Genomic DNA, 23,998 nt, shown 5'->3' on the forward strand with positions numbered 1-23,998 from the left:
GTGACCTGGTTTCCCACAACATGAGTGACATATTGGGCAGAACAGACCCGTGTGGCCAGTAGGTCGACTGGCTTTTCTGGATTTGCATCAGTGCTGCCTGTCTCCCAACTGCTCACAAGCTCTCTAAGAGGCCTAGTGCATTATATTGACACACTCTACCCAACAGTTAAAAACGCTCCGCCTTGCCTTGAGGGTTTAAGGGGAAAAGTGCACTTTAAGAAGTCCAATGTCAACTTCAATTAACTAAGACTCCAGAAAACAGACATGCGGAAGATTTGAGTTTGTTTCCTCAGATAATGTCACGCTGATCTTAAGAAACATCAACATACAAAATAGAATCTTAATAGTTCCGTTTTCTTTTCATATTTCCTGCTAAATTAACCCCTTATTAAAAAATTAGGATCACAGTGACCTATGGCCTGACTTTGCCAATAGCACCTTAAGAACACAACTGGCTTTCTACCCTCAGTGATTTCTATTCTGGTTAAATTGAATCAGGTTTACAGTCCTAGGTGATATTGTGTCACTAACAGGCTGACTAAACATATCCTTTTGGGCCAATAGGGAAACCAACTGAGGGTGACCCAGTTTCTGCTGAGGCAGACCTACTCAGGCTTTGTCAACTTGAGGAACAGAAAAATGTGACTTGGTCAGTTAAGAACCTTGTCAGGGCTTAGAGCTCATTCTACCTCTAGGAACTACAATTACATCCATGAATGTGTATGCCAGCAACCTTGACACATATAGTGTATGAATAACATTGATTGCACTAGCTGGACTTTGATAAGTGAGTCAATCTGCATAATAAACAATACTGCCCAAGCCTACCATGCAGTATACTGGGGTATTTGGAAATAGCCTGGGGATGGTTTTTCCAATACCATTTCAAATAATTTATTTGAAGTTTTTCCGCTACATTTTTATTTTTGTAGCTACTTTAGGTAAATACATGCAGTCAACTTGTGCAATACGTTAGGAGATCGTGTACTTTATTTCACCCGTCACATTTTGAAGCATACAGTAGTTCGCCAGTCACCTGTTTGTTTGTAAACAGCGCAACCGTAGAAAGCGGGAGCAGGTGAGTCCAGCTGTGGTATTGACAGGGATTGCATTTTATATTGAAAGTCAATACTTTTTTTTGCTTCACAGAAAATACATTAGTGCCACACATTTGTCTGAAAATAAATGAACTTTCAGATGACAGAAGCGCAACGCTATTTGGCAGGCAGCCATACAATGAAAAATAAGGGTATTTTTGTAAAAAAATAAAAATGCATGGCCATCATATTTCTAAATGTTTATCATAGAAATAATGTAGCCAGCTACATTTCCTAATGTTTTGCTTAAAGTTAATCTTTCATTTTACCTGAGAAAAGTAGGCTGGCTACACCGAGAAAAGTACCAGAAAAAGTAGCTACACCGTCAGAGCGGTGACTATCAGTGATAGATGAGAATTCTTGAACGGGCATTCTGAATGGGGAAGTGCAACTGAAGCACGAAATGTCTGACACTGAGCAGAAATTACAGTAAGAAGCATTTTAGATCTGACTTTAGAAAACACTGCAAGATTTATGACTATTTTTCCTGTGTGAAAAACGCAGAATCTCACAACCCCTAAATTTTATTTGCTAGTTATCTAAGTAAGTGGTTTAATTAATAAGGTGAATCATAGTGTTAGCTTTCTGCGGTGTTTGAAAAGTCAAAGCCCTTTGGATGATTTATCTGCAGGCTACAGAGCCAGTGCTGTCTCAATTTCCTTGTGTTTTTCTCCTCTCAATTCTTGGCCTGTCTGCTCCTCCTCCCCCACTCTTTTTTGAGCAGAGCAGGCAGGCTTGTTGCCGTAGCGACCAGTACTGTTCTTGCTTCAGACAAGCATGCCTCAAACCTTTGTTCATTTGAGAAATGTCTTTAGTTTACGTTCGCTTGCAAAAGTCCAAACTCACAAAAGGACATTCGGTAAGTCCTACCTATACACGTATAACTTTATGAGCTGGATTGCCTATCTTTGCTATTTCATTTATTTTTGTTTGCGCTTGTTAGCATATTTAGCTAGCAGCCCCTATGGAAATGCGCTATTACTTGTGCTAATTTTGTTACCAATCTGGTAATAGACACCCAATTGGCTTTTTTTGGCACCCTCTTGTGTACTAAGCCGATAATACGTAAATCTCGGGATGAGAGAAACGGTATGACGATACTGCCCAACCCTACTGCATGGAGACATAGATAGATATACGCACACTTTTTTTTAAGTACAGCAAAACTAAAATGACCTTGGGAGGGTGATGCCAAAAATGATAAGCATGATACGGCACAATTGAAATATTTTATTACATCAAAATACAGACATAGGAAAACTATGACTGGGTAAAGTGTGTGTGTGTTTTGGCTTGGTAAAGGTTAACATTCCAGGAGGCTACTGAGCCAGCTGTGGTCAAAATGTTTCACTCTCCTCAGTTCCCGCTCCTGGGCTTTCGTGAGAGCTGGTGCCCCCAACTCCTCACCCGGGCCCCATGTTGCCGACCCCCCCAGATCCTGCCTGGCGTCTCGGAGCTCTGCTTCCCCTTCAGAGTCCTCTTCCTCACTCTCCATTTCCTCTTCTACAGGTTCCTTTTCCTCTCTTCAGCAATTATAAAAACAACAAAACACTTGTATAAGGGAGGTGAAAGTCCCGGTCGTGAGGCCAACTAAGCAACTATTCCTAACAGTCAGCATAAAATGACATTTTCCATCGCATTGTCAATTTATCTGCTGAACCGAGGTGTATCAGCCCGTTTTCATGTCAAGTAGTCCAACCATATGGTTTGTTTTTGTACCCATGTAACCTTATGTTTACGATCATTTAAAACAACCACCTGGGGGAATCCAAGAACTAGCCTGAATACAAATCATGGGACATTATTTTGGATCTTTTCGGTCAGCATTTGAAGAGTTCTGACGGCATATTGTTGGTTTGAAAAAAAAATCAATGATTAACGAGAGGCTGATAGTGTTTTCAGCCTCGCTGCCAAGACTGGAGCTCTCTCTCCGATCTCCCAGGAGGCCTTTGGCAGAGTGACCCTGAGCAGTGTCAACACAGACATCATGCCAGGTCGGAGTGCTGCAGACAACAACCATCCAAATAATGACTGCAGTATGCACATGCCTCTTCATGTCATTTTTCAGTCCACATCAACCTCTCAATGAAAGCAGACAGTTAACACTTCACAACCTTCCAAAGGAAGTCAAATAGCAGTGTCCGAATACCCATACTTGCTTTCTAAATAGTAGGCCGTTTTAAATTTAAAGTTTAATAGTATGTGACATTTCGAAAATCAAGTATACTTTAAATGCCCGGATGGCATACTCATTTCGGCTTTGACAACAGCGCATCCCCATTAGATATGGGGATGCGCTACAGAAGTGAACGAATAACGGGAAACAACGAAAATCAACTATGGTCTAAATGCTAGGATGTTATACTAATTTCAGATCTAGTAGAATTTGATGCACACTTTTACACAATGCATTGGAAGAGGTGGGCTACAGGTGATAGGTCCTAGGTCTCTTCAAGTAGCCACAACAAAACTAGGCTACTTAAAATGGGAAGAAGCCAAAAGCTTCTGCGGTGGAGTAAAAAAAAAAGAAAGTAGGCCAAGTAGTTTTTGTTCTCCTTAAAATTAGTATTGCATCGTAGGCTGCATATTTGAAAACAGAAGTATTTTTCTTTTACCCATAGAGAATCTATTTTCTCACTGAAAAGGTCTGTTCTCTTGGCCTTCGTCAGAGCTTTTAAACTAAATACTAAACCATCTTGATTTCTGAATGTGTCGGTACTGCGTTATTGATGGCATGTTACTCAGGCCTTTTGATTTGAACATATGTATTGTTTAAAGTTTTGTAGGCTACCTATTTAATTAGTTAATTAATGAATCAAGCCTGAGCAGTCATTCTGATCTCGTTCCCAATGATCAGTGGTTTAGTTTATTATGTTGCTGTCCAGCAGTTCTGAATTTGTGATGCAACTGACTGTCCATGTTTTTCTGTGCAATAGCATTTTGATTTGAACATCTGAAAAGTTTGTGTGTACTAGGCTATTTGATTGAATTTATATTACACTACCGTTCAAAAGTTTGGGGTCACTTAGAAATGTCCTTGTTTTTGAAAGAAAAGCAAACATTTTTGTCCATTAAAATAACATGAAATTGAACAGAAATACAGTGTAGACATTGTTAATGTTATAAATTACTATTGTAGCTGGAAACAGCAGATTTTTTTTATGGAATATCTACAGAGGCCCATTATCAGCAACAATCACTCCTGTGTTCCAATGGCACGCTGTGTTAGCTAATCCAAGTTTATCATTTTTTTTAAACTAATTGATCATTATAAAAACATTTTGCAATTATGTAAGCACATTTGAAAACTGTTGTTCTGATTAAAGAAACAATAAAACTGGCCTTCTTTAGACTAGTTGAGTATCTGGAGCATCAGCATTTGTGGGTTCGATTACAGGCTCAAAATGGCCAGAACCAAAGACCTTTCTTCTGAAACTCATCAGTCTATTCTTGTTCTGAGAAATGAAGGCTATTCCATGCGAGAAATTGCCAAGAAACTGAAGATCTCATACAACGCTGTCTACTACTCCCTTCATAGAACAGCGCAAACGAGCTCTAACCAGAATAGAAAGAGTGGGAGGCCCTGGTGCACAACTGAGCAAGAGGACAAGTACATTAGAGTGTCTAGTTTGAGAAACAGACACCTCACAAGTCCTCAACTGGCAGCTTCATTAAATAGTACCCGCAAAACACCAGTCTCAATGTCAACAGTGAAGAGGCGACTCCGGAATGCTGGCCTTCTAGGCAGAGTTGCAAAGAAAATGCCATATCTCAGACTGGCCAATAAAAAGAAAAGATTAAAATGGCCAAAAGAACAGACACTGGACAGAGGAAGATTGGGGAAAAAAAGTGTTATGGACAGACGAATCTAAGTCTGAGATGTTCGGATCACAAAGAAGAACATTCGTGAGATGCAGAAAAAATGACAATGCTGGAGGAGTGCTTGAAGCCATTTGTCAAGCATGGTGGAGGCAATGTGATGGTCTGGGGATGCTTTGGTGGTGGTAAAGTGGGAGATTTGTACACGGTAAAAGGTATCTTAAAGGCTATCACTCCATTTTGCAACACCATGCCATACCCTGTGGACGGTGCTTAATTGGAGCCAATTTCCTCCTACAACAGGACAATAACCCAAAGCACAGCTCCAAACTATGCAAGAACTATTTAGGGAAGAAGCAGGCAGCTGGTATTCTGTCTATAATGGAGAGGCCAGCACAGTCACCGGATCTCAACCCTATTGAGCTGTTGTGGGAGCAGCTTGACCGTATGGTACGCAAGAAGTGCCCATCAAGCCAATCCAACTTGTGGGAGGTGCTTCAGGAAGCATGGGGTGAAATCTCTTCAGATTACCTCAACAAATTGACAACTAGAATGCCAAAGGTCTGCAAGGCTGTAAATGCTGCAAATGGAGGATTCTTTGACGAAAACAAAGTTTGAAGGACACAATAATTTAATTAAAAATCATTATTTATAACCTTATCAACGTCTTGACTATATTTCCTATTCATTTTGCAACTCATTTCATGTACGTTTTCATGGAAAACAAGGACATTTCTAAGTGACCCCAAACTTTTGAACGGTAGTGTATGTTACAGCACTTTGGTTTCGCTAATAAATATGTTGAAATGGAATCAAAATAATATTTTTCTGTCTTCAGTCCTAGGATAGATGGGCTATATGGTCTACTACAGTATAGGTCGAATGTGATAGGCTGATTATAAGCAGCCTGAGTAGGCCTATAACGCAATTCCTATTCTATTCAGAGTTTAGAGAAATTAATCAAGTTGGAAATTAGCTATTTTCAGGCTGGTTAATGCGATGCATGTCTGTCCCACCCACCTACTCAGCCAATCAGGAGCCGCTACTGCGTTGCACCCGGGGCATACTTTTTACTAACCGGTACGTGCTAAATTGTATGCGGCGAAGAGTAAATAGTATGCAGTCTGTAGTACACTAGTATGGGTATTCGGACACGGCCAGTGTGTGGTGGCCTGCACAACTCCAGTTCTTGAACCGGATGCGCTGGATTAAATTCTGGCCTTGTTGTTGGGATTAAGACAAACCAAGTGGTCAAATTTCATTTGATGTGGCTTCCTCACCGTGTCTCCATCTGCACTGATGTGTCAGAGCAAGACTGGTGACAGAGTCCGCTAGGGTGCAAGGCCATCATCACAATACTGCTTTGACCTTAATTGTTTTCAGGCCAATATAGCTTAACCTATTTATTGTGATTCTATATCAATTGTAATGTATAATTTAAATAAAATTCAGAAAATCAGACCTCAATAGTAGAGACAGACAGAGGGTGGCCAAAATCTACATGCGGTCCTGAGTCGGAAGCCTCGACCGCTACACCAGACTGGCACAATGTCTTTTTTCCATTTTCTTGTCTGGGACAATAAAGTAACTACTAGTTACTGGACTCACCTGGCAGCAGAGCTGGAGATGAGCAGGGAGCGGACAAACATAGAGCAGAGGAACGAGGCTGAAGGCAGGACGTGGGCTGGGGTGTATAGCAGCTGAGGGGGAGAGAGGAGTGAGTTATGAGGAACTCCTGATGCTTATTGCAAGGCAATTATCAAGAACCTGGTCTAACGTTCTAATACAATCTAGAAATATTTGTAGACCAATTTGTCTTAGCTAACATCTAAAGTCAACTCAGTATATTTAGTAGTTCACTACATAGAAGTATACAAGTACTTGGCACATGCACTTTTTAAGCAAAACTAAACGTGAACTTTGAGGGCCAACATTACAGAATGTAGAAACACTAGCTTATTTACAAGTCCGCAAATTAATGGTCAGTGGCCCTTGCATGAATGCGCGTGCGCACATACACACCTCCTTGATGGCAATGGAGCCCTGTGGTAGCTGAATCCTTTCTGCCATGGGATTGGTCAGCGCTTCTTGCTGCTGCTGTCTGTGTTTCCCTAGCAACAGATAGAATGGCGTAACGGCAACACTGTCGTCCACCATGAGCTGAAAAACACCCCAAAAACAAATAGTCAGAACTTCAATAGAGAATGCTATACATGTGTTACAGGATTAGATTACTTTGGCAATATGTTTCGCAACTGCTTTGTAACAAAGTGGGATTGTACCCGTTTACTGGACGCCAACAGTCTGTCCTCCTCAGTCTTAGTGCTAAACGTCATCAAATCCTACAATGGAGAAGAGGATGTCAGACAGAACTCTGTGGTTAGTTACCTGCCAGTGGAATAAGTAGTAAAACCCACGCATGCGCCATCCCCTCAGATGAACAGGTTCTTTACTTTCAATGTCATTTAGTAGTTTGGGGGGGTCTTGTATTCAAGGTTTGAATTGGAACAGAACACGTGGTGTGTCCTTTAATGTATTAGGGGTGACAAAGGAAAGGAGACGAGGAGAGGAAGCCATGAGTCTGGAGACTATATATTCACCATGTGTTGGGTGAGGAAGTAGAGCTGGGATCTGTTGAGCCACTGAGCGTGCTCCTCGCAGCTCTCCAGCATCTGGTCGCGCGGGGCGAAGACGGCATGCTGTACCTTGCCCGTGCACAAGGCCCTCTGGGAGTAGAGGGGCCGCGACTCGCCGGGCTTGAACACAAACACTGGTGGGAGGAGAGGGCATTGATGAGTGAAGCTCATATAACCTAGGTGATGTTTAGGTGATGTTGCCATACCACACAACCCAAGGACCCAAAGTTTAGCTAGTTGCACACATGTAACATGGCAGGTTCCCCTAGGTATTCTGTAATATGTACTTTAGTCTTGTCATATGGTAGACCCAGCCAAGTCTAAATCTAAATAAGCAAAGAGAAAGAGTCCTGTTGGAGCTAGGAGCTAGAACCAGGAAGCACTCACAGTCGGAGCAGCCAGACTGACTGCAGAAGGCAGCCATGTTCTCAGACAGTGGGTCGGCCTGGAGCAGGCTCACATCCACAGGGGTGCTCCACTCCACTGATTGAGAGAAGGGAAGAGAGAGAAACGAAAGTAGGAAAACAAACGTCAGGTCTATGGATTTAACAGATTTTATTTTAGGTTGTGGTCATGTTGCTTATAGGACAACTGCACATAGGCACACGCACGTCAGAGGGTCTGTCTTACATGAGCAGGTGAGGAGGTTCCAGCAACAGAGTTGGTTCTTGGTGCTGGTCCCCAACAGGTACTTGGAACAGCTTAACCTTCCAAAACAAAGGTCCCTGGTGGATCAAAAAAAAGTCTCATCTTTCAAACCCATTCACCAGTCTCTTACCATACTTTCAAAGTACCCATGACCATACCACAACCCACTCACAGGATTAGTGGCAAGGACCTTTTCCACACCAGAGCTACAACAACAAATACAGTCATCTGAAATCATTTCTGTTCAGAACACAAGCAGACGCCAAACAGAAAATCAATAGGAGGCGGTTATACAAGGGGCTGTGGGGCAGCTGGAATAACAGTGCGGAGGCCCAGTGCTCGACTTCCAAAGCCATTTCTGTACCAGCAAGTGTCTACATTACTCAGAGCACATATGAGGCAGAGCTAGCCCTATACATTACATCCTCATTTAGGTGGACGAAGAAAAAGGATGAAGAGTGATGTATAGTTGACAGCACTAAAACCAGGGCATGCAAATGGAAGTAAAAAGAACACATTTAAATTGGGACTAGTAACAGCACTGCAACAGTTAACATTGATCACGAGTTTATAGGCAGCAGCTAGGCAGCTCTGGCATGCAATTGAGTAAGACAACACCAAATACTAGTTTTCTGCACTCGCTGACCTAAGGAAGGGGGAGCTGACTTGGCAAATATTGTTGTAGAGGCTCCCTCAACGTTGCGGAGCAGGTTCGGTCTCCCAAGTTGACATGGCTGGCCAATATCACGTTTTTTTTGTATGTTCCCGATCTGTTGCCATAAAGTACACTCGTTTTGTGCCAGTGAAGTCAAATATTACAGACTTATCTACCACGGAGGGTTTTACACAAGTAAACAATGTAAAATGTGAATCTAAGTTCATATCATGAGTCATAGCTGCTAGTTTAAAAAACCATCTTGTTTGTTGATAGACAGCCATATCTGCTAACATACACATTTTCTGTTAGGAAAGTTGTTGAAACGTCTGCTCGTTTGAACGGTCATGCGTGTTTGTGTATAAGCGTGTGAAGTTGTTTTTAAGTGTGTCTGTCTGTTTATAGGTGTGTGCGAGTGAGCTCTGACCTGATGGCCCCTGGGGGCTGGGACAGGGTGGTAAGCAGCTCCCAGGAGGGGCTCCATACAGTCACCACTTCCTGGAAACCGACAGCCAATAGGGAGCCGTCGGCCGAGAAGCAGCAGCAGCCAGGCTTAAGGAGGTGGTACCCGCCAACAAAGTCACATGACCAGGAGGCGCCCTCTGCTGGTAGTCAGCGGCATAGAGAGAAAGGAAAAGCCAGGGAGAATATTAGAGCGTCAATGTGATTTAGCTCGTCATCAATACCTTGATTAGCCAAATCATGTGTCAGTGAACAATAACTAGCAGGTCTCCAGGACCAAAAAAAATGGAAGAACATTATTACAAGGCAGACTTTTGCCATCTCCTGGCCATCAGGCTCAGTGATAGAAAAATAACCATTTACCCTTGGTGTCCGAGTGGTCTGCCAGCAGCCAGGCTTTGAAGTGGCCGTCGAAGCTGATGGTCACCAGCATGGTGGTCTCTGGTGAGGGGCTGAAGCACATGGCTGTAATCTGGTCCTCGTGGGGGGCTGTGACTGTAGTGTTCAGCACAAAACTACAGAGGGGGAAGGAGGAAGGGTAGAGAGTGGACGAAAGATGGAAACCACATTTTTGTGTATATATAGTGTATGTTTAAGTATGTGGACACCCCTTCAAATGAGTGGATTCAGCCATTTCAGCCACACCCGTTGCTGACAGGTGTATAAAATCGAGCACACAGCCATACAATCTCCATAGACAAACATTGGCAGTAGAATGTCCTTAGTGAAGAGCTCAGTGACTTTCAATGTGGCACCGTCATAGGATGCCACCAGGTCGTCAAATTTCTGCCCTGCTAGAGCTGCCCATCAACTGTAAGTGCTGTTATTGTGAAATGGAAACGTCTAGGAGCAACAACGGCTCAGCCGCGACGTGGTAGGCCACACAAGCTTACAGAACGGGACTGGCGAGTGCTGAACCACGTAAAAATTGTCTGTCCTCACTTGCAACACTCACTACCGAGTTTCAAACTGCCTCTGGAAGCAACGTCAGCAAAATAAGTGTTATTAGGGTGCTACATGAAATAGTTTTCCATGGTCGAGCAGCTGCACACAAGCCTAAGATCACCATGCACAATGCCAAGCGTCGGCTGGAGTGGGGTAAAGCTCACCGCCATTGGACTCTGGAGCAGTGGAAACTCGTTCTCTGGAGTGATGAATCAAGCCTTATCATCTGGCAGTCCAACGGACTAATCTGGGTTTGGCGGATGCCAGGAGAACGCTACCTGCCCCAATGCATAGTGCCAACTGTAAAGTTTGGTGGAGGAGGAATAATGGTTTGGGGCTGTTTTTCATGGTTCGGGCTAGGCCCCTTAGTTCCAGCCAAGGGAAATCTTAACGCTATAGCATACAATGCCATTCTAGACGATTCTGTTCTTCCAACTTTGTGGCAACAGTTTGGAGAAGGCCCTTTCCTGTTTCAGCATGACAATACCCTCATGCACAAAGCGAGGTCCGTACAGAAATGGTTTGTCGAGATCGGTGTGGAAGAACTTGACAGGCCTGCACAGAGCCCTGACCTCAACCCCCATCAAACACCTTTGGGATGAATTGGAATGCCGACTACGAGCCAAGCCTAATCGCCCAACATTAGTGCCCGACGTCATTAACGCTCGTGGCTGAATGGAAGCAATGTTCCAACATCAAGTGGAAAACCTCCCCAGAAGAGTTGAGGCTGTTCTAGCAGCAAAGGGGGGGGGACCAACTCCATATTAATGGCCATGATTTTGGAATGCGATGTTCGACGAGCAGGTGGCCACATACTTTTAGTCATGTAGTGTATCACATGGATACGGCAAAACGTGTGAACAGCATTAACTAAGGGGCTTGTTAATGACGAGCATGAAAAATGGCACGTTGATATGAAGTCATGTACAACATGTAACCAGGCTGGCTATGGTGTGCAAACAAATAGTACCTCTGAGTTTGCTCATTGTATGCCCACAGCTTCAAATTGATCTCTAGCTCAGAGCCTTTTTGCGTCCTCTCCTCCACCGTAGCAAGCCAGTCGCCGCGGGTGTCGAACGCAGCCTTGACCACCTCAAACTGGTCCAGACCCTCTTCGTGGATGTACTCCTGCTGTACTATGTCCAACTGAAGGTAGAAGAGAAATAGTCAAATAATTTCCATTAGCTTGATTGGTCAATAAGATTTAATTCAGTTATCAAAGAGTTCATTTTGAGTTCATGACAAAAGAGCGAAGCCAGACCTCCGAGACTCAGGCCATCCATTCTAGTCATTCTATGTCTAATAGTCACATGACATCAAAGTTCAAGAACCTTCCTAGGTAGCTCCCTGGGCCAAGTTAACAAGGACAGTGTTTGGTGTTTTTCATTGACAGCTCCAGGCAATAAAAGCTGTGCTTACATTGTAGAGCAGCTTGTCGCGATGGAGAGAGTAGAACTGCAAGTGGCCTGGTTTCCCGTTGAGCACCAAGGCTTTACTACGCGGGTCGATCATCAGGTCTGTCCGCACACCCTCGCCCTTGACCAGCCCCTGGATGATGGCCGACACTTTAACACAGCTCTGGATGATAGTGATTTCTTGACAGGGAAAATAGGGAGAAAAAAAGATGGATCAGGTCTACAGATTAAACCCCGTGACAACATCCAAAAGCCCTTAGTTGTTTGACACAAAATACAGTGGGGTCCAAAATTATTGGATCACTTGATAAAGATGAGCAAAAAAAGACAATAATAAATAATACAAATACTGAGCTATATTGTACGCGCAAATTCTTTTTTAAATTATATTATTTAATACTAACACAATTGCTCAGAGAAAAATATTTTGTTTATCAAGTAATAAAAATTAAAAAAAATCTCTTTACTCCAGCACTCTCCCCTGGCGAAGATAACGAGACAGATTTTTTCGAAAATGTTTTATGAGATTGGAGAACACATTGGGAGGGATCTTAGACCAATCTGCCATTCAGAATCTTTCCAGATCCTTGATATGTTTTGTCTGCTCTTATGGACTTCCCTTGTGAATTCAAACCACAGGTTTTCAATGAGGTTGTCTGTCTGTCAATGGCCATCTCAGTCTGGAGACTGAGATGACTATTGCAAAATGTTGATTTTGTGGTCAATTAACCATTTCTTTGTGGATTTTGGATGTGCTCTTGTGGTTATTGTCTTGCTGAAAGATCCACGTGTGGCCAAGTTTCAGCCTTCTGGACAAAATGTTCTGGTACTTGGTAAAGTCATGATGCTGTTTGACCTTAACTCATTTGATACCAGGAAATCCCCCGGTGAAAAAGCTGAAATTCTGATGATTCACCACCATATTTTACAGTAGGTATGTGGTTCTTTTCTGATTATGCATCTTTCTTTCAATGCAAAACCCACCAGAGGTGTGCGTGGCCAAAGAGCTCCATTTTCATGTCATCTGACCATAGCACCGATAAAACGTTTCAGAAAAAGTCTGGGTCGTTGTCCTTGCAAGGGGAATATTGAACAGGGGATCCAATCATTTTGACCCCTATCTTTGAGATGCATTTATTACTTGTTAAACAAAATCTCTTTCTCTGAGCAATTGTATTAGTATAAAATAATAAAAACAATGGTGCATACAATATAGCTCAGAATTACTTTAGAACACAAGCATTTCGCTACACCCGCAATAACATAATTTGATTTATTTGTTTATATACAGTATTTTTTTTCTCATCTTTATCAAAATGTTGGACCCCACTGTACATGGTGATGTCAGCACCAGCCATTTCTAAGATAAAATAGTATATGCTACTTGGGAATCTGCTGTCCCTTTCAAGTGTGAGACTGAGGACCCTGAACAGTTTTAAGCATCTTTCCTTAAAGTAATCACTGAAATCCACTACATAGCAGTGACTATTCCAGTCATGTCAGATCAGTGATTACTTCAAGGGAGGGAGGCAAGATGGAGGAATGAACCATGAAATTATTGGAACAGGGTGCAACAGTCCTTACTGTTGTCAGAGTGGGAGGTGCAGAACAATGAACCGTCAGGTGACACGGCAATGTGTGTGATTGCACCGCCCAGGCGCGGCAGGAAGTCCTTCTGGTTCTCTTGTGTGTAACGCCACTGGACCAGCACCGATTCTATCCCCCCGCTTAGCAGGTTGGTGCCTACAGAAAAGAAGCGTAGACAAAGGCCATCACGCCACTGGTCAGAATCATGAACCAGGAAAACAGTTGGCATAGAGCAGGGGTCGCATTAGCTTTTAGAAATGTGCATTTTTAAAACGCAGACGATCAGAAAATCTGAGTTTCAAACCATTTCACCCGCATTTTATATTGAAAGTCAACTGTGTTTATTTGCCTAAATAGAATGATCAGCGGCGTGCAACTATAGTTTTTCTTCACATTAATGCAACACATTCCGCAAAAAATAGCTGGGTTTTCATCAGATAACAGAAGCGCAAAATTATTTAAATGGCTTTGCATTAATTTATGTGAACTGATTGCTTGTCAGAATACATGTTTCCCTCCCTGTGGCTCTCGCAACTTGAATGCGCCTCAAGAGGAATATTTATCTTACAGAACACATGGCAAGCCGACTAGGTAAATAGGTAAACTATTCTGATTTTGTTTTAATAAGATTACATGCCAAAAATAGTAGCACTGGAAAGTTGCATCCTGACCCGAGTGACAAAGTAGAGGCTTTGAATTACTTTGTCAGCAGTACCACTGCTTGAGTTGAGTGCCACAGTAGTAGTGCGCATTATAGACTATTTCATTCCCTTCATCTGGACAATCAGACTGTCAGAAACAATCATGCATGTCAGTTCAGTGCACACAGCTTAACAGAGAAAATCAAATATTTGGGAATATATTTCATATAACAGACATGCTTCTCTACACGACCCCTGTAGTGTGACCAAAGATGATGATTTGTATAGGTATAATTCAACAGTTATAGGGTCAGGGGTTATAGGTTACCTTCAGGGGTGAATTGCAGTGTGTTGACTGCCCCGTGGTGCCAGTGTAGGGTGGAGTATGTGTACTCCTTCTTCTGGTTGAAGTTTCTCCTATGAAGACAGAGAAAGAACATTGTTTGTGAGTGATGCCAATGCAGTGTTTCCCCTAAATTTGGTCTTAAGTGAGACCATGTATGGTCATGGCCGCAATGTTCTTCCGGCATCACTCACCACAGGCGAATTTTGCCGTCCTCGTGACCTGTGGCGATACAGTCCTCTTTAGGGTGGCACGAGACACAGGTGAAGGCATTCTTGGCCCCTTTCTTATTCCCCGACTTGAGGAAAAACCTGTGGGGCACAGAAACAGACAATACAGTTGAAGGAGTGCTATGACTAGTGATGACCAATGTTTAGTTGGGCAATGTCAAATCCCCATAAAATACTGTAATGTAATCAATCCTGTTTCCAGATGAGGGGGTTGCTCAAAACAATCGAGAGGGCTGGCTGAACTCCCCCACTCCTGACCACAGACACGCAGAAAGGCCACTCATCCAACAGACAGGACTGCCATTCAGCGTGTTTGGACTTGTTTTGCACAAACACTCGCCAGAAAGACATTAACATTCATGCTTAGAGTCCTTCAAGGGGACAGCCTCCTGACAGGGCAGAATGTTGTTTACCTGTAGGACTTCTGCTTCTTGAAGAAAAACACCTCAAGCTGTAAACCTTTGGCGGCAGCAATGTATTCACCCTGTTAGATTGGAGGAATAAACAAGCTTTTCACGAAGAGCTGGCATTTATATTGGAGGTGAAAAAAAAAAAACTCAAACCTTTCGCTTAACAATACAATGGCAAACTATGACAAGTGACCCAAGCGTAAGTTGTTTGCTGCCAGAGACTTGTTTGCTACTGAAGTTCCAGGTAGGCCTACTACACGTACCCCTCTGCCAAAGGAGGCAGCCCCGGAGGGGCTGACATCACAGAGGACGGCCGAGAGCTCTCGCGCCTCCACTTCCTGGTCCCCACTTCGGGGCAGATGAACAGCCACCAGCTGGAACAGCTCTGAAGACAGACACACACACACACACACCACATCCATGTAAGAGATCACCCTCCTCCACATTCTGCACTATTATGTTGACCAATTACAAAATAAATCACTTGTGACTTGAAAGAACACCGTCTGACTGCAAAAAGGCCCTATATAGGCATTTAAGGACAATTGACGTGCAAATGCCAACCTCTGATTTGTACTTACCAGAGCTTTTGTCATTTGCCATTGGGACGACGACAAACACAACTCCTCCATGATTTTCAGAGACGTATATGGAGTAGATGGGGTACCCAATAATGAAGGTCTGAAAAGTATTATAGTAAAGTGATTTATAAATACAGAACCAGTCAAAAGTTGAAGAACCTACTCATTCCAGGGTTTCTTTATTTGTACTATTTTCTACATTGTAGAATAATGGTGAAGATATCAAAACTAGGAAATAAACACATGGAATCATGTAGTAAACAAAAGTGTTAAATTCAAATATATTTTTATATTTGATTCTTCAAAGTAGCCACCCTTTACCTTGATGGCAGCTTTGCACACTCTTGACATTCTCTCAACCATTCTAGTCAACTGGAATGCATTTAAAATTACAGGTGTGCCTTGTTAAAAGTTGATTTGTGGAATTTCTTTCCTTCTTAATGTGTTTGACCCAATCAGTTGTGTTGTGACATGGTAGGGGTGGTATACAGATTTTGGCCCTATTTGGTAAAAGACCAAGTCCATATTATGGCAAGAACAGCTCAAATAAGCAAAGAGAAACGACAGTCCGTCATTACTTTAAAGACATGAAGGTCAGTCAATCCGGAAAATTTCAAGAACTTTTAACGTTTCTTCAAGTGCAGTCGCAAAAACCATCAATTGCCATCATGAAACTGGCTCTCATGAGGACGGCCACAGGAAAGGATGACCCAGAGTTACCTCTGCTGCAGAGGATAAGTTCATTAGTTAACAGCCTCAGAAATCACAGCCCAAATAAATGCTTCACAGAGTTCAAGTAACAGACACATCAACTGTTCAGAGGAGACTGCGTAATTCAGGCCTTCATGGTCGAATTGCTGCAAAGAAACCACTACTGAAGGACACCAATAAGAAGAGACTTTCTTGGGCAAAGAAACACGAGCAATGCACATTAGACTGGTGGAAATCTGTCCTTTGGTCTGGAGTCCAAATTGGAGATTTTTGGTTCCAACCGCCTTGTCTTTGAGACGCAGAGTACATGAACGGATGATCTCTACATGTGTGGTTCTCATCATGAAGCATGGAGGAGGTGTGATGTGTGGGGGTGCTTTGCTGATGACACTGTCTGTGATTTGTTTAGAATTCAAGGCACACTTAACCAGCATGGCTACCACAGCATTCTGCAACGATACACCATCCCATCTGGTTTGCGCTTAGTGGGACTATCTTTTGTTTTTCAACAGGACAATGACCCAACAAACATCCAGGCTGTGTAAGGGCTATTTGACCAAGAAGGAGAGTGATGGAGTGCTGCATCAGATGACCTGACCTCCACAATCACCCGAGCTCAACCCAATTGAGATGTTTTGGGATGAATTACACCTTTCCAGAGGAAGCTGGTTGAGAGAATGCCAAGTCTGTGCAAAGCTGTCATCAAGGCAGCTTATTGGTTACTACATGATTCCGTGTGTTATTTCCTAGTTTTGATGTCTTTACTATTATTTTAAAATGTAGAAAATAGTAAAAAATAAAGAAAAACCCTTGAATGAGTAGGTGTGTCCAATCTTTGACTAGAACTGTACATAAAGCAAAAGGGAAGCAGCGATCGCAAATGATTTTGGCAAAGAGCTCGGCTGTACCTTGATGAGGATGCCATCTGTGAAGTCCCACAATCGGACAGTGCCATCTACTGAGCACGAGTATACCTGCAGGAGAGTGCAACAATATCACGTCTACACTCAAAACATTGCAATGAACAAACATTCCTCAGAGACACCAAACCATAGGAGCAACAACAAACCATTCTTTCGACAAACATGCTGATTGCAGACACGCATGTAGCTACTGTATTTATAGCTACCAGATATGTGATAACTATGTCTCCATACTGGGCGTTACAGGAAAGCCCTATACAAGATGTCGCCATTGATTTTTCAACTTAACTACTCTTGGTGATACTTTCTTTGTTCTCGATTCGGTCAAAAAAGTATCTTAGAAATGTGTGTCAGTTGCAGGTCATTCTACAAAAACAAAGAAAGATATTAAATCTACGTTTTGCACCAAATGAGGTGTTCCCTTGCCATTTCAGCTGCCAGACATCTTGCATTTTCCAACATCTTTGCAGGAACTGTAGAAGTAGATGACAGAGTGTCACACTGCGCAACCAAAACAAAGATCTACACACATGCAAGAGGGATTTCTCACTCTGTAAAAAAAAAGAAAAGATTACATGGCAAAAATAGTAGCATTGTTTTTGCCATGCGTTTTCGCAGTTTTTTGTAGAACCACCTGCAACTGGACACAGACATTTAAAGATACTTTCTTCGTTCTTGAGTCAGTGAACAAAAAAAATCATCGCCAACGACGGTTAGTTAAAGTCTATGGCGCCGTTTTGTATAGGGCTTTCCTGTAACGCCCAGTATGGAAAGTTCACACATATCGGGCACACAAACTAGTAGCTACTGCATTTACAAACCTGCAGGTGGTTTGAAGGGTTGCGGACAATGCCTGACACCAGGTCTGTGTGTCCCTGCAAATCATGGACGCATTCCTCTGAGCTGGAACTGTACACTTTCACTGACTCCCCCGAGGCACACAAAAGGAACCTGGTGAAAAGGACCGGAAAGAAATCAGTTTACAGACTACGGTTATTCCCGATTCAACGTAGACACCCGACTGTTTATTATGATTAGCTAACTAAATACCAAAAACAGGTCTAGCTAGCTAACGATACCGGTTAGGTGCTTTTAGCAACTCAGGTGTATTTACATACAATTGAAGCAATTGGGTTGCACAAAAACAGAAATACAATTCTGGGAAGCCAGAAGTTAAAAACAATTCCATTTCAACTTACTGTGCCGGTGGCCATGGCGGGTTGGTCATTATGACGGGAGCGAATTTGAGACACATTATCGAAAATATTGTATTATTAAACAGACTTTCCAAACGTGGGTCTGTTGTAGACCCACTTCCTACTCTGCTTACCTCATGTCAAAATAAGTCCTGCACGTGTGCCATATGTAGACAAAAAGGAATAACTTCTGGGGGACTTTTATTTTGACATGAGGTAAGCAGAGAGGAAGTGGGTCCCTTAAGTGTTTTCAAATGTGGCCCCTTTCAGACAATTTTTGTGAACTCAGTGAGGTTAGCTTAATTTTTGTGCAGTGTGAACACGCCAAGGGAACCCAGACCCCTCAAAAGAGCCCCGAAGCGAACCAAAACAATCTCAAGAGGTGGTCTAAGTTCGATTCGCTTGAAGTCTGTTCGGTTCCCTTTGTTAGGGCAATGTGAACACAAATCTCTCCATGTTCGCTTGTCATTATTCCCACACCATACACTAGACTACTGCAATACAGTTTCCCCTTCCATAACCTCATACATTGGTGGCACAAAAGAGATAAGATGATGTTCAGGTTCACGGAAAAAACGTGCTGTTTTTGGACATTGGCTAGAGATTGTCATGGATGCACATACAAAACGAAATACTTATATTTGCATGCATCGACACGATATTCAGATTATTTGTTTGCAATATGATCTATAAGCTAAGAGCTTCATAAGCCATTTATTCGATTGTGGGGTTTGAATAGTGTAAGACAACAACATATTTGGTGAATCAATGCTAGCTCTTAAAGGGGCAGTAGCCTTCATCGGGTGTACAATTTTCAATTACAGCATTATTTAATCTACAGTTATTCTTCTGCCATTTATTCTGTTACCAATAATATTTACATGTTAATATTATCTTCAGATTATAATGTCTCATAGTTTAACAAAATGCAAATATATTAGCTTTCAAAATGTGATTAGATATATCTAGCTGTCCGATAACACATTCTGATAAAATGTCTCGTCCTGCACTTTGTAAAAACGCAGACTGTGGGCCAGCCAGAGTGCATTGAGTGACTGTTGCAAAAAGACCTTGGTTCCTTTCTAAACATAGCAATGTGAATGCAGAGAGGTTTCGGACCACAAAATAGGTAAAGTGAACTGACAAAAAATAAAATAAGAGTTAAGTCCTCATTCAAAAGGAACAGTTATTCTGCTTTCTTTTCTTCACCGGAGTTCACTTTAAAAGAGGACAGATGACTGAAAACACCATAAGTTGAAATGGAATTGTATTTCAATTCTGGCTTCCCATGGACTGTTTTTGTGCAACCCAATACAATTGAAAACAATGCCAGTGTGTTTAAATAAACGTTAATGTTACACCCTCGTTGCTTAAAGCACCTAGCTAGTTACCGGCATGTGTAACATTACATTTTGAATCAGTAGCCTGCAAGCAAGGAAGTGGAATCAGTGGATTGCCTAGTTAGTTAATATATACAGAACAAAAATATAACAACGCACCATGTAAAGTGTTGGTCCCATGTTTCATGAGCTGAAATAGACCCCAACAATATTCCATACCCACAAAAAGCTTCTCTCATTTTGTGCACAAATTTGCTTACAGCCCTTTTAGTGATCATTTCTCATTTGCCAAGATAATCCATCCACCTGACAGGTGTGGCATATCAAAAAGCGGATTAAACAGCATAATCGTTCATTACACAGGTGCACCTTGTGCTGGGGACAATAAAAGGCCACTAAAGTTTGCAGTTGTCACAACACAATGACACATATTACTGAAGTTGAGGGAGTGTGCAATTGGCATGCTGACTGCAGGAATGTCCACCAGAGCTTTGCCAGAGAATTGAATGTTCCTTTCTCTACCAGAAGCTGCCTCCAACGTTGTTTTAGAGAATTTGGCAGTACGTCCAACCGGCCTCACAACCGCAGACCAAGTGTAACCACGCCAGCCCAGGAACTCCACATCCGGCTTCTTCACCTGCGGGATCGAGACCAGCCATCCGGACAGCTGATGAAACTGTGGGTTTGCTGAACCAAATAATTTCTACAGAAACCGTCTCAAGGAAGCTTCTCTGTGTGCTCGTCGTCCTCACCAGGGTCTTGACCTGACTGCAGTTCAGCATCCTAACCGACTTCAGTGGGCAAATGCATACCTTCGATGGCCATTGGCATGCTGGAGAAGTGTGCTCTTCAAAGATGAATCCCAGTTTCAACTGTACTGGGCAATGGCAGACAGCGTGTATGGAATCGTGTGGGCGAGTGGTTCGCCCAATGTGGGCGGTGGGCTTATGGTATGGGCAGGCATTAGCTACGGACAACAAACACTATTGCATTTTATCGATGGCAATTTGAATGCAGAAATAACGTGACGAGATCCTGAGGCCCACTGTCGTGCCACTCCTCCGCCACCATCACCTCATGTTATAGCATGATAATGCACTGCCCCATGTCGCAAGGATCTGTACACAATTCCTGGAAGTTGAAAATGTCCCAGTTCGTCCATGGCCTGCATACTTACCAGACATGTCACCCATTGAGCACAATTGGGATGCTCTGGATCAATGTGCATGATCCTGACAATATTCAGCAACTTCGCACAGCCAAGAGCCTGATCAACTCTATGCAAAGGCGATGTGTGGCGCTGCATAAGGCAAATATGACTGCAAGGCACTTCAGAGGGTAGTGCGTACGGCCCAATACATCACTGGGGCAAAGCTGCCTGCCATCCAGGACCTCTACACCAGGCGGTGTCAGAGGAAGGCACTAAAAATTGTCAAAGACCCCAGCCACCCTAGTCATAGACTGTTCTCTCTACTACCGCATGGCAAGCGGTACCAGAGTGCCAAGTCTAGGACAAAAAGGCTTCTCAACAGTTTTACCCCCAAGCCATAAGACTTCTGAACATAAGACTACTATTTGCATTGTGTGCCCCCCCCAACCCCTCTTTTACGCCGCTGCTACTCTGTTTATCTTATATGCATAGTCACTTTAACCATACATCCATGTACATACTACCTCAATTGGCCCGACCAACCAGTGCTCCCGCACATTGGCTAACTGGGCTATCTGCATTGTGTCCCACCCATTATGTCAGTGTTGGAGCCCCTGGCAGCCATAAATAAAAAATAAAACAAAGAATATGGGTCCGTCTGGTTTGCTTAATATAAGGAATTTGAAATTATTTATAGGTTTCTATTATAAGTATATTTTATCAAATTACATTTTTGATACGTAAGTATATTTAAAACCAAATACTTTTAGACTATTACTCTAGTATTGTACTGGGTGACTTTAACTTGAGTAAAAGTAAAGATACCTTAATAGAAAATGACTCAGTCATGTATGACAATTGGGTACTTTTTCCACCACTCCACTGGTTCTGTGTATAAGCCATTTAGCACTTTTACCAGCCACGATCATGCTTGCTTCGTCCCGGAAAGTATCGTTCCTAGAGATACTGAATATGCCGCTGTTAAGTGTTATTTTCGTTTGAGTTGGTTGATCAAGGACGCCTGACTACGTACGGACGCTTCTGCAACGAGTCGTCTGTATAAACAATGGTTCGTTGCGGGCGAAGCAATGGCCATGCACGTATACATTTTACGTATGGGTGCTCCCAGGAATCGAACCCATAATTCTTGCGTTGCACGCGGCATGCTGTACCAACTGAGCTACAGGACCACATACAACAATAGCCAACGTTACGTTTCTCTCAAGATTAGAATACTTGTGTTGTAGCTATACAGTAACACGTTAGCTACCGTGCTTGCTAGCTAGCTAGCCACAGTAGCTAGCCAGAGCTACAGTTTGCGTCCATGCCATACTTGACATACAGTTAATTCAGGTTTAGCTTATGTCAGCTGCAATACACACACACGTACCTGGAATCATTTGTAATAACTGGCTCTCTGAAGTTTATTTTGCTACCACCACGATGAACCACGCGTATTTCTGCGTGCGCCACCATCTTTTCGGATTTCAACTATGAACCTTCGCCTCTGACCCAACAACACATGGCATGCTTCTGTCCTTGTTTATTCAAAACTGGTTCGTAGTCGCCCTCAAGCGTTCTTCTCAAATTACTGCATTTGATTTAATATTTTATTTTTATTTTTTATGATTTAAGCTTATTTAACTAGGCAAGTCAGTTAAGAACACATTCTTATTTACAATGTTATGTATTGCTCATCATTGTTGTTGGCTGTTTTTACTTATTTATTTGTTGTCTCATCACATTATTGTACCAAAAAAAACGGAAACGTAGCTAATACATCAGTATTTATTGTTTCGAGTGGTCTTTTTAGTGGTATGGGGTTCCAGTATTGAGTCGCTGGTCGCATTGATTGACAGATCATCCCTGAAGTTGTTTTATTGCGTAAAAGTTCTTTCACATTATGACGTTGGCTTTGTATAAAATGCGATAGCCTTATCTCTTTGGTAATCACTTGGTTAAGTTTTACATGATGAGAACATACGCTCCAGCCATAGACTTTAACCATGGAGGATAATAAGGTAAGCCTATGAATTGCTAACAGAGAAGGCCTATGCACCGTCTTTTTTTTAATGCAGCGGCAGGGACCACAGGGTATACAGGACATGCCGCAAGTAGTGGCAGCTGGGTGGCGGTGTGGGCTAACGTTAATGTCCCGCTAATATAATCATTTTAAATATTGTAAAAAAAAGTATGCATTATAATAACCTATGGGACTTGTTATAAATAAAATATGATCCTTGCAAAGATAACAGCAGTAGGCTACTTATCATAATTTTACCTAAATTATTATAATAATAGGTGACTCCATAACGCATTAATTACGAATCTTGATATCAGGCAATAGGATCTATGTGTATTTATAGCGAAAACCTGTACTGTGTAGTCATTTTGTTAGTTATTTAGCAGTCTTATGGCTTGGCGATTGAAGCTGATCAGGAGCCTGTTGGTGTCAGACTTGATGCACGGTACCGCTTGCTGTGCCGAAGCAGAGAGAACAGTCTATGGCTTGGGTGGCTGGAGTTTTTAACGATTTCCGGGCCTTCCTTGATATAGAGGTCCTGGATGACAGGGAGAACAGCCCTGGTGATCAAATTGTATTTGTAACATACACATGTTTAGCAGATGTTATTGCGGGTGTAGCGAAACGCTTGTGTTTCTTGCGAACAGTGCAATAAAATCTAACAAGTAATATCTAACAATACACACAATCTAAAGTAAAGGAATGGAATTAATAATATATAAATATTTGGATGAGCAATGTCAGAGCAGCATAGACTAAGATACAGTAGAATAGGAAGGATACAGTATATACATTTGAGATGAGTAATGCAAAATATATAATGAAACAGGCAGGGAGCAGGTCTCGATCCCTCAACCTTCTAGCCCGAAGTCCAGCGTGCTATCGACTGTGCCCCAAAAGCATGCTCGAGTGGCAGAGTCGATATCCGCGGTTATAAACCCAGGGTCGTTACAATATGTAAACATTATTAAAGCGAATAGTGTTCCATTGTTTGTGGCCAGTGATTTCAAGTCTCTGTATATAGGGCAGCAGCCTCTAATGTGCTAGTGATGACAATTTAACAGTCTGATGGCCATGAGATAGAAGCTGTTTTTCCGTCTCTCTCCTGGATGATAGCGGGGTGAACAGGCAGTGAGTGGCTCGGGTGGTTGTTGCCCTTGATTATCTTTTTGGCTTTCCTGTGACA

The 23,998-nt window shown here is 42.5% G+C and overlaps 1 protein-coding gene across 3 annotated transcripts in view; it reads right to left on the reverse strand.

Moving 5' to 3' along the window:
* Positions 1–22,349, reverse strand: part of LOC106581843 (WD repeat-containing protein 75) — a 74,647-nt gene extending 52,298 nt beyond the window's left edge. The window contains exons 1-20 of one of the 3 annotated variants that reach the window (XM_014164251.2): positions 22,180–22,348; positions 17,925–18,054; positions 17,089–17,154; positions 15,470–15,569; positions 15,152–15,273; positions 14,892–14,962; positions 14,443–14,559; positions 14,234–14,322; positions 13,262–13,420; positions 11,682–11,857; positions 11,233–11,408; positions 9,681–9,832; positions 9,283–9,457; positions 8,183–8,277; positions 7,940–8,035; positions 7,517–7,686; positions 7,199–7,258; positions 6,939–7,076; positions 6,525–6,616; positions 2,308–2,620 (exon numbers count right to left, since the gene is read on the reverse strand). In XM_014164251.2, the coding sequence (XP_014019726.1) occupies positions 2,401–2,620; positions 6,525–6,616; positions 6,939–7,076; positions 7,199–7,258; positions 7,517–7,686; positions 7,940–8,035; positions 8,183–8,277; positions 9,283–9,457; positions 9,681–9,832; positions 11,233–11,408; positions 11,682–11,857; positions 13,262–13,420; positions 14,234–14,322; positions 14,443–14,559; positions 14,892–14,962; positions 15,152–15,273; positions 15,470–15,569; positions 17,089–17,154; positions 17,925–18,054; positions 22,180–22,265 (2,490 nt within the window). In that variant the 5' untranslated portion in view covers positions 22,266–22,348 and the 3' untranslated portion in view covers positions 2,308–2,400. Of the gene's footprint in view, positions 1–2,307; positions 2,621–6,524; positions 6,617–6,938; positions 7,077–7,198; positions 7,259–7,516; positions 7,687–7,939; positions 8,036–8,182; positions 8,278–9,282; positions 9,461–9,680; positions 9,833–11,232; positions 11,409–11,681; positions 11,858–13,261; positions 13,421–14,233; positions 14,323–14,442; positions 14,560–14,891; positions 14,963–15,151; positions 15,274–15,469; positions 15,570–17,088; positions 17,155–17,924; positions 18,055–22,179 lie in introns of those variants that run through there. The other 2 variants (XM_014164250.2, XR_006761169.1) reach the window with 2 other exon arrangements.
* Between the last annotated feature and the right edge of the window lie 1,649 nt (positions 22,350–23,998).

The sequence above is a fragment of the Salmo salar genome, chromosome ssa21, assembly GCF_905237065.1.
Source record: "Salmo salar chromosome ssa21, Ssal_v3.1, whole genome shotgun sequence".
In the NCBI taxonomy this organism is placed as follows: domain Eukaryota; kingdom Metazoa; phylum Chordata; class Actinopteri; order Salmoniformes; family Salmonidae; genus Salmo; species Salmo salar.